At 49.9% G+C, this 10554-nt stretch overlaps 2 protein-coding genes across 2 annotated transcripts in view; one reads left to right on the top strand and one right to left on the bottom strand.

Moving 5' to 3' along the window:
• The window catches only part of Tspear (thrombospondin type laminin G domain and EAR repeats), a 188969-nt gene that overhangs the window by 45857 nt on the left and 132558 nt on the right, over positions 1-10554 (bottom strand). Inside the window, exon 2 of the mRNA XM_020177219.2 lies at positions 4974-5194. Within this exon, the coding sequence (XP_020032808.1) occupies positions 4974-5194 (221 nt within the window). The remainder of the gene's footprint in view (positions 1-4973; positions 5195-10554) is intronic.
• Positions 7850-9337, top strand: LOC109694955 (uncharacterized). The gene has a single exon (XM_020177205.2). It carries the CDS (start codon positions 7912-7914, stop codon positions 8584-8586), a length of 675 nt encoding a protein of 224 aa, XP_020032794.1. The 5' UTR covers positions 7850-7911; the 3' UTR covers positions 8587-9337.

Genomic DNA, 10554 nt, shown 5'->3' with positions numbered 1-10554 from the left:
ACCGTAAGGGGGGAGAGGACTGGTGACTGAAAGTGCGTGAGAGGCGTAAGGGAACAAACGGAGGAACAGCAGACACAAGTCCGGCTGACGTGGGCTCTCACCGTCACAGTAAAGGTCTTACACAAAATCGTGGCAAACACTGGGTTAGCAAAGCCTGTCCCGTTGCTCGTCAGAGCTCTGGCCACACTTGAACTCATCAGTGCGATCTTGCTATGTGTGTAGTCTTTACACTCAGAGGAACCTCTGCAGCTCCGTCTGACTTTCTCCACAGGCGCACCACCGCCGTCCTGCTGTGGAGCACCAGTCAGTCCTCCACGACTGTCCAAGGGCCATTCTAAGCAAAAATCACCAAAAAAAAGGCACAAAAATGTGTGGTACTAAATAGACACACGAGAGAAACAAAGGCAGACTCGTGCCTTGTTGAAGCTCGGCTGGGGAAATGTGTATCAAGAGACTCAAACATCTCACCACTTGGCATGCTCGTGATTTGCAACCCCCATGTGCTGATTTAGGGATTACAAATCAATTTTGGCAAGTGAACTACAAAACCTCCAAATAACAAGAGTCAAATGTGTACCAACAACGACAGTAAGTGTGAGTGAAACAAACAAGTAAAAAGCGGAGCATGTCAGACCACATTCTAACAAACAGGCTTCAACGCTGCAGGAGGGACACCTCAGCAGACCCAAAGCAAAAGAGTGGACATGTGTGTGTGTTTATATCTGACTATCATCTATCAGCAAACACGAGGGAACTGAGGTGGCTAGGCTCAGATCAGATGAAATAGACTTTAAAATTACAATTTCATAAAAGTTAAAGAGGGATATTTTATAGACAAAATGGTCAGGGCTTTAGGAAGCTATAACAAATACAAACATATGTGCAAACAATAACAGAACACCAAAGCGCACGAAGCGAAAGCTGGTGGAAATGAGAGCCTCACGATTCAACACATTAGCTGAAGATTTAAATGCCCCAGTCTCAGTATCATAGAACAACTGGACAGATCGACAAGGAAACAGAAGACTCAAATGACACAAGGGACCAGTGAACCTGGACAGGGATCTGCGCACGCTCCTGTGACAGAGTCCTTCTGTTTGGAATAAAGTGCATGCTAGACCGTGAAACAAACCTCAGTAAATTAAAAAAGATGGATATCATACAAAGGATGCAGTCTGACAACAACGGAATGAAATTAAAAGTGAAAAACAGAAAAAAATGGGAAAACTCAGGAACGCGGAAGTTGAATGACACAGTCATTGAAAACCAAGAGGCCAGAGAGGAGATGAAAAGGAAAATCAAAAGAGGTGTCGGGTGAATGAAAATGAGAATCTGAACCAGCACTGCGCTAGTGAAACAGACAGCTGTGAACACCTGTAACACTAGGAAAGGTCTCAAGTTGATAGCCCCACCTGCTGCCCGAGGTCCTGGAGAAACTGACCCTCAAGGCGGGGAGATAATAAACATTATGAAGAAATAAACTAAGGTGGATTGGTACCAATTCTTCACACACTCGCCTCAAAACTAGAGAACTACTCATTCCACAAGGACAGCATTCCCTCATACTGTCACCAGATGAAGATGTCACCAAAGAAGAAAACGACAGACCATTTCCTGTCACGATATTGGTGCAAAAATGCTCAACAAAGTACTGGGAGACGGGATCTGACAAAAAGAGTCAGGCGCTGCGGCTGCTGTAATTTGGATCCTAAATGATCCCTAAAACCCATGTGTTGGAGGCTTGGTAACCCAGCCTGCGGTGTTTTAGGAGTTGGTGGGGCCTTTGGGAGGTGGGGCCTGGTGGGAGGAAGTGAGGTCATTGGGGTGTGGCCCTTGCAGGGGATACTGGGGTCCTGGGCTCCTCTCTCCACTCTTTGTTTCACAGATCTGTCTGCCACACTTCCCCCACCATGATGTGCGGCTTCACTATAGACCCAAAGTGACAGGGCCACCTGACCATAGACTGAAACCTCTGGAACCTTGTGCCAAAATAAACCTTTCCTCTTTATAAGTTGATTTTCTTAGGTATTTTGTCAGAGTAACACAAAGCTGACTAGCACAATGGTCATATTTTCATTCCAGATTTATCTCTGGAATGAGAGATTGGTTTAGCATCTGAAAATCAATCAATGCAACACAGAACATCAGCAAAATAAAGACAAAAATGATAAGACCATCTCGATAAACACAGAAAAAGCACATGGTGAAGGACAACTCTCAGCAAGCCAGGGGTGGAAGGAAGCTTTCTTTGTCTGGAGAGGGTGTCTTTTAAAAACCCACAGCTAACATCGTGCTGAGTGAAACTGTCTACGAGCGGGAGCAGGACAGGGTGCCCACTCCTGCCGCTTCTGTTCAACGCAGTTCTGGCACTTCTAGTCAGGACACTTCAGCCAAAAATAAATAAAGGGCATCCCAATTGTGAAGGTAAAAACATTGCCTCTATTTTCAGGGGGCATGATCTCATTAGTGAAAACCATACAGTATCAAGTGAAAAACTATGAAAACTCGCAAACCAGCTCAGGTTACATGATATGAGGTCAATATACAAAACCCACTGTATATCTGTCTGCTTGCAATGTACGAGCAAACAATGAAATTAAGATAATTCCATTTATAATGGCATCAAAAAGAAAAAAGTCCATGGGAATAAATTTAACAAATTAATCACAAGACCCAACTCTGAAAACTAGAAAATATTACTTTTGTTTTGTTACAGATGCAAATCAGTGGAAAAGCATCACCTGTCCATGGACCAGAAGTTGTAATAGTGTTGATCCCCAGATTGATCTACAGACTTCCCCACCTCCTACCAGAAGCCAAGCTAACTTCTCTGCAGATGTCGATTTGAAAATCAGTACATCATTTCAAGGGACCCAGAACAGCCAAGATGATCTTGAAATAGAAGATCAGAAAAGAAAATTCAACTTCTCAATGAAAATTTTACCATGAAACTACAGTACTCAAGACTAAATGCATACAAATGAGTGAGGGATGAGTGGAATAAAACGGGGTGTGTAAAACACAAACCAGCAGAGGGGAAGAATCGGTCTTACATGACGGAGCCAGGACGCCAAACACCTACACATAAAAGAATGAGGCTGGACCCCTACCTCACACCACGTACAGAATTAACTCAAACGGACCAAGACGTAAATGCAAATGTTAAAACATTTAGAATAAACGCTTAGAATAAAGCACAGCGTAAAATCTTAATCACTTTGTAGTTAGCAATGGATTCTCACATATGCCACCCAAATTACAAAATTTTAAAGTTTTGTGTTTCAAAGAACCTCAGTGACAAAGTGAAAAAAAAAGCCATCCACAGGGTGGGAGCAAATATTTGCAATTGATACATAAAGAACTCTTTACAATGGAACCAAAAAGCCATTAAGGCGACGGAAAACTGGGCGAAGAACCCGAGTCGATACTTCTCCAAAGATGATACAAAATGGTCAATCTGCACTTGAAACACTCAACACCATTATTCATCAGGGAAATGCAGATTAAAACCTGACCAGATACCACTTCTGCCCACCAGGTTGGCTAGAATCAGAGCATCAGCTAAGGACTAGGGTGAGCAAGGCAGTGGAGAAATTGCAACCTTCAGACACTGTTGGCAGGAAAATAAAATGGTGGGCCCATCTTGGAAATCAGTCTGGCAGTTTCTCAAGAAGGTAGTCATAGAGTTAAAATGTGCGCCAAGAATTCCACTCCTAGATACGTACCCAAGACAGGTGAGAACATGTCTATGCAGAAACATGTGCGTGACTGTTCAGAGCAGTGTCACTCATAATAGCCAAAGGGTGGAAACCTTTGGCTGAGGAATGGACGGTTCAAATGTAGCAAATCCACACAGTGGGGTATTAGTCGGCCATGAAAACAGATGGGGTTCTGATACACGGACCTTGAGAACCCATGGTAAGCAAGAGAGGCAATCACAAGAGAAACAGGTTACATAATTCTGCTTATATGCAACGTGCAGGGTGACCCCAGGGAGAGAGATTTAGAGAGAGATTTCATTGCTCCTTAAGGCTGGGTTGGGGATGCCTAAAGGGCACAGGATTTCTTCTGAAGTGATGAAAATACCCTAAAATTGACTGCACACATCGGTGACCACACTAACAATTCTCAAATCATGAACTTTAAATGTGTGACTTGTGTGGTGAATAAAGTAAAAATAAAGAACAACTGAGCAGAACTGAAAGTCCAACACCAGTGTCTGCCCCCTGGGGCCCATGCACTGGGACTGTCCACAGAGGGTCACTGGATACAAATGTTGGAGTCCCATTCAAGGGGACACTGAGAAGATGGAGAACTGAGCCTGAAACACTGGAGCCGAGGTGAAGAATAGGAGGGAGACGGTAAGTCTGGGAAGTGCTGACTCCGAGGCTGGGCAGGTTGGGGGAGAGGGGATGATGAAGGGGTCAGGGAGGTCCCAGGATCGTGGCCTGCTACTGGAGGAAACCCATCGCACGCCTGCCACATGGGGCTTTGCTTTTTAATTGGTTTCTTAATTCTGAATTGGAAATAAAAATTCATTTTTGTTTACTATGTATTGTCCCAGAACCCATGTGTGTCCGTGTGTATTTGGGAATCTTTGTGTGTCTGTGTGTCAGTCAGTGTGTGATTGTACGTATGTGTGTCAGTATGTGTACAGGGCAGAGAGAGACACCACTGTTCCCCGTCTCCCAGGCTAGATTTGGGGTTGATGGGGCCACACACCACAAAGCCTACAAAGTGTAGGTTTGTACGTGAGATCTCACTGCTGACATCTGCCAGTGGATGTCAGGATAAAAACTCTAAGCGTTCTGCTCACAGTTGCAGGAGATACCAGCCAGTGGTCATGCAGACTCTGCCCCACTCCGCCAGTGATGGGGGCCGCACCACCAGCAAGACCAGGTCAGCCCTGCACCCTGCCGGCATGGGTATTGGGAGCTTCAGGTGCTCCTGACAGAAGAAAAACTGCCACTGACCTTGGGTGGAAGGTTGGGGACTTTCAAGGTTACGACGATGGAGAACTCTTCGGGCAAGAGGTCACATCTGGAGAAAATCCTGGAGGCAGGGAAGCTCACGGCGCGGGGGCTGGCAGCCGAGAGCTGGAGGCCCCATGCGCCCTGGGCCTGCACGGTCTGGATTCCTCCCGCGGCACCATTCGGAGGGACCACCTCTGCCAGGATGTCCAGGGGACGCAGATCTGTGTCAAAGGCATCACAGGTGGGTTAGGCGGTGTTCCCCTGCCAGGTGACTGGGACAGCCAGCATCTGTGGGCAGCTGGGGTGGGGACAAGCCACAGCCTGGACATTTCAGTGTTTTACTTTGTGAACATTGTCAGAACCACATGGAGTCTTTGTGTCAAGCGTGTCAAGCCCCAGCCAAAGTAAATAAATATGGCTGAAATGCTATGAAGGAGAGGACCCCAAGCCAGGTGCCACTGACAACTCTCCATGACAGACTCGGCCAGGGATACCGGTGGCACAGAGGACACCGCAACTCACACAGGAGACTTCCACAAGGGCATCTACCCAACTCTATGTTCGGCTTCAGACACACCAGTGTTATTGATCCTTGACGCCAGGACTACTGCTTCAAATGTCTCATGTGAGTTGATCTTCACAATGGCCCAGCCCTGGTCAAGACTTCAGAGCATGGCTGGATGCCTGTCCCCGTGAAAACCTTTCAAGACCCTGGTTGAAAAGAAGAGCAGATGTATTCCTACCCCGTGCCCTTGTGTGTGGGCAGCAGCACCAGGCCAGGCTGGGATAAGGTGTCCCTTTCCTACAGAGACTGCTGGACCATTCCTGGGCAGACACAGGCCCTCCAGACTCCAAGAAGCCTCAGAATGCCCCAGAAATCCCAGGAACACCCTTCCTAGTTTCTTCCTTGCAGCAATAAGGGTCATGGCCTGAGAGCACTGTGGCAGGAGTCTTGGGGTCACTTCCAGGCTATGGGGACAACAGCCAACACCCTTTTCTTGAAGCAGCTCACTGACAAGGCCCATGAGAACAGCGGGAAGCAGGGCAGGGTCTGTTGTGAGGCCACAATAAGCACGTGGTTGTCCCTGCCACATGGCTGTCCCTGGGGTCTGGCCAGTGCCCCATGCCCACATCTCAGCCTCCTGGCGAGGGAGACTGGGAATAGCCTCCAGCTCCAGCATGAGGGAGGAAACCTCAGGAGATGGGCCGCCCTCAGGTTCCACGTGTGAAGGATCCCACAACCCAAATGGAAGAGCTCCTGATGGTAAAAGTTGGGCCAGCTGGAACAAAATAAATAAATGCTAATGTTCAAACAACAAAATAAATATTCTTTCCCAATACTGAAATAAATAAGTAAATAAAGGAACAAATAAATGAGTGGAGGAAAGGGACAGCTCTACCTCACATTTCAATTCACAAATAAAGATGGGACGGGGGTAGAAAAACCCCAACAGAGCCCCCAGGGGTCATGGCTGTGGGTCAGGTTCCCAGAGCAGTGCAAAAATGTATTGGGCAGACGTTTTACACAGCAATGGGATATTTGCAAAGTCTCAAGAAGTCTCCCTCACACCTTTACTAACGAGGGGAAAATAGCTAAGATGTCGCCAGTGGTAAGACCTGCTGGCCTCTTGCAGTGTGACCACACCTCACTGTGGGATGGTCCCCCGATTTAACCCCAGTGTAAATGAGAAAATACCAGGCAGGCCCACACTGGGGAACACTTCCTAAGAGTCAAGGTCACAAATGAGGACGACTGAGAGAGTGTCAGTTTGCTGCAGACCGGAAGGGCGTTCCCCAAGTCGTGTGGGGTCCTGAGCCAAAGGGCTCTTGTGCCGACTGCCAAAATGAGTGGGTTAGTCTTTTGTTGTTAATGTATAGACCTGTGACTGACCTGTGGATGCCTGTGTGGGAACACCAGAGGAAGCTGGCATAGGGGACATGGGTCTCTCTCTCCTCTTAACAATTGTTTGGTAAAGTAAAATTTTAAAAAATCAGCCTACATACTGAAGCCGGTGTCCACAAGCAGTTCTGCAATGGCCTCACTTCCTGTGGGGCCTGCTCTCCACCGAACTGCACCTGCTCCAGGCCAGAGTCCATGAGAGAGGCTGTGGCTGGACTTGTCCTTCAGTGCCTGACTCAGCCATTGGGTCTCTTCACAGCAGGTCTTCATTGGAGTCCTAATGCCAGTACCTGTGACTATGACCTCATTTAGAAATAGGGTCTTTGTAGACGATCAAGCTAAGACAAGGTCACTGGCTGGGACTCTAATCTAGTTGACTGGTGTCCTTATAAAAATGGGCGATTTGGACACAGGGAGGCAATGCTTCTGCACACCACAGACGCCAGCAAGGCCAGCAGCACCCCGAGCTGGGAGGCCCAGGCAGACCCTTTGTGGTCTCAGGAGGAGCCAGCCTGTGACGCCTGGGCTTGGACTTTGGCCTCCACGTGGTGAGATGAGGCAGGCAATGCCCGCTCAACAACCCAGCATATGGAGCTCTGCTATGTGACCCAAGGAACAAATACACTGTTGCATCACAGTCACGGTCCACGTGAGCCCGGTCAGTAGCCCAAGAGGCCCGAGTCTTCAGTGACCCACAGGCCATGTGCTCACCGTGCCCTTCACCCTCAGACAGCATGCCCACCCTGGCCCCAAATGACCTGTATCCACCTCCCCTGTCTCCCTGAGATACCTGGGCAATGCCAAGCTTCCTAAGCTGAGCAGGATGCAGGAAACCAAAATATAGCTGCTGTTTGTTTTCCAGGAACTCGCTCCAAACACCAACAGGAAGGGTGGGGGCTGGAGCTGCGACGGAACAACAGCCAGGGAGGGGTATAAAAGCTGACAGCCCCACACCTCACACACACTCACCACCTACCACATACACTCACCACCTACCACCCACCACACCACCCACACCCTCCTCCAGCCCAACCCACCATGAACATGTCCACCAGGTCCATCTGCTCTGACGCTTGCACTGACGCCTCCTGGCAGGTGGACGACTGTCCAGAGAGCTGCTGCGAGCCCTGCTGTGCCCCTAGCTGCTGCCAGCCCAGCTGCTGTGCCCCCAGCTTCTGTGCCCCAGCCTCCTGCCTGACCCTCATCTGCTCCCCAGTGAGCTGTGTGTCCAGCCCCTGCAGTCAGTCAGTCTGCACCAGCTGCTGCACCTCGTCCCCCTGCCAGCAGTCCTGCTGTGTGCCTGTGTGCTGCAAGCCCGTGTGCTGTGTGCCCATCTGCTCTGGAGATTCCTCCTCATCCTGCCAGCAGTCTAGCTGTGAGCCCTCTTGCTGCTCCTCCTCCCCCTGCCAGCAGTCCTGCTGTGTGCCCGTTTGCTGCAAGCCCTCCTCCAGCGTGTCCCTGCTCTGCCGCCCCGTGTGCAAGCCTGCCTGCTGTGTGCCTGATTCCTCCTGCTGTGCCTCCTCCTGCCAGCCCAGCTGCTGTGGCCCAGCAGCCTCCAGTGTGTCCCTGCTCTGCCGCCCCGTGTGCAAGCCCGCCTGCTGTGTACCTGATTCCTCCTGCTGTGCCTCCTCCTGCCAGCCCAGCTGCTGTGGCCCAGCAGCCTCCAGTGTGTTCCTGCTCTGTCGCCCTGCCTGCAGTGGGCCCTGCTGTTGATGGGCACAGTCCCCAGGGCCAGCAGCTCAGGTTCAACCTGTGAGTTGACAGGTACATCCTGAGTTGCTCTAGCACTTCGCTCATTTCCTGGTGTCTGCTGGTCCCCTCTGCTGCTCAGCTGAATGCTACGAGGAAGTAACTGCCCAAGGTAGTGCCCTCCCCTGAGGGGACATTGCCAGCCCCTGGAGGGTCACTGTGTCTCTGGCCCTTCTCTGGATGCACTTGAGCAAACTGATCAATAAAGGCCTCTGTTTCTGAGCCAGCACTGGCTCCCATGGTCCCTATTTGCGTTCCCTGCCTGGGCCCCATGGCCACGTCTTCCTCTTCTGTATCTAGTGCTCTGCTGTCCTTCAGAATTATTGCTGTCCTGTGCAGAGGTGCTTGGCTCCCAGGGGTTCATATGGCAAGGGTGGGGTGGGTTTTGCAGCTCTTTAGCCAGTGGGTCTTTTTTTTTTTCTTTGAGGAACTGGGGTTTGAACTCAGGGTTTCCCACTTGCAAAGCAAGCACTCCGCCACTTGAGCCACTCCACCAGCCCTGAACAGCTCCCTCTGTTGCTCTGTGATGCCACTGAAGTCAGGAGCAGACCTTGGTGGAAACAGGCTGGTGGGCAAAGCCAGGTCCCTGTGTCTACACCTGGTCTCTCCACCCTCTGAACCTTGTTAGCGTGGAAGTGTTGAGACTGACGCTGAAAATGTCTGCCCGTGATGGCTGTGGTGGCTGACAGCTAGCACATCATGACCCTGGTGAACACGTGGGCTGCCCGATTGGCCAGAACAGACACCTGATTTAAGAAATTACTTAAAATCATGTTTGGAACAATGGTGTGCTGGGACTGCTGGGGGAAGTAATGACTCTATCCAGTGACTATCAGGTAAGCTCAGCTGCAGCAGAGGAGGAAGGGGAAGATGGGACACGGAGTGCCTGCCATGCTGGAGCCAACCCTCCAAAAGGTGGATTACTCACCACGCAGATGTACACACACAATTGTCCACCACCCAGCTCAGTGTGTGAGCCTCACACACGGGACCAGACAGTTGAAAATAATAAGTGTTCTGTAGAAGTGACTTGGTCAGAACAAAGTGCTGCTTCCCTTTGTGTAAAGCGAGAGAAGATGGCAGTTCCTATCAAGGATTTCAGTGGAGTTACAAAGCCAACTCTGTGATCAAGGAGGGACTTTGCTGAGAGGTGACGGGGCAGTGACCCACCCATCTATCCCATTTCTGCTGGCAGTTGGGACCTGAGCTCATGATGACTGTTTTACCAAAAGCGAAACTTTCTTATTGGTATTTCATTTGATGAGAGATACTACCTTGATTTCTAATTTAATTAGCAAAAACACAAAGGGTAGGACCATGATTTGGATGTGTGTCCCCTGCAGGCTTAGTCCCCAGCCTGGTGCCATTGGGAAGTGGTGGAGCCTAGTTGAAAGTCTCCCTGGCACACGTGGGTGCCTTGAAGGGGCTTTGGGACTCCACCCCTCCTCAGTCTCTCTTTCACTTCCTGCTGTGAGGTGAGTGGCTTCTTTCCCCATGTACTCCCATCATGGCATAGCCTCATCCCAGGCCCCAAAGCAACAGGGCAGGCTGACCATGGACCTGAGCCTCCAAAGTCGTGAGCTAAAATGAAACTTTATCTTTGTATTTGATTGTCTCAGGTACTTATGGAAGTGACAGAAAGCTGACTAACTCAGGTGATGGCTAGAGGCAGAAGCACGCTTGTCCAGAGGCCATATCTACCCCTGCAGAGACGTCATGGCCACCAGCAAAGGCCAAAGTGACCAGAGTCCCTCCCCTTGGGACTCTTTCACCTGTCTGTTTCCCTAGGGCCCAGGGTCAAGTACAAAGCCAGTGCTTGTCTCTTAGCTGACCCCTCTAACTGGGCTGACTCTGACCTGCGAGGTTCACTATCACAGTTGAGCGTGCGCTTGTTGTCCTATTGTATTCTGCTTCAAACCTTAACTTAATATT

Source organism: Castor canadensis, chromosome 5 (assembly GCF_047511655.1).
Source record: "Castor canadensis chromosome 5, mCasCan1.hap1v2, whole genome shotgun sequence".
In the NCBI taxonomy this organism is placed as follows: domain Eukaryota; kingdom Metazoa; phylum Chordata; class Mammalia; order Rodentia; family Castoridae; genus Castor; species Castor canadensis.
The sequence above is the reverse complement of the archived record's forward strand: the minus strand, read 5'-3'. Positions and strand labels throughout refer to the sequence as shown.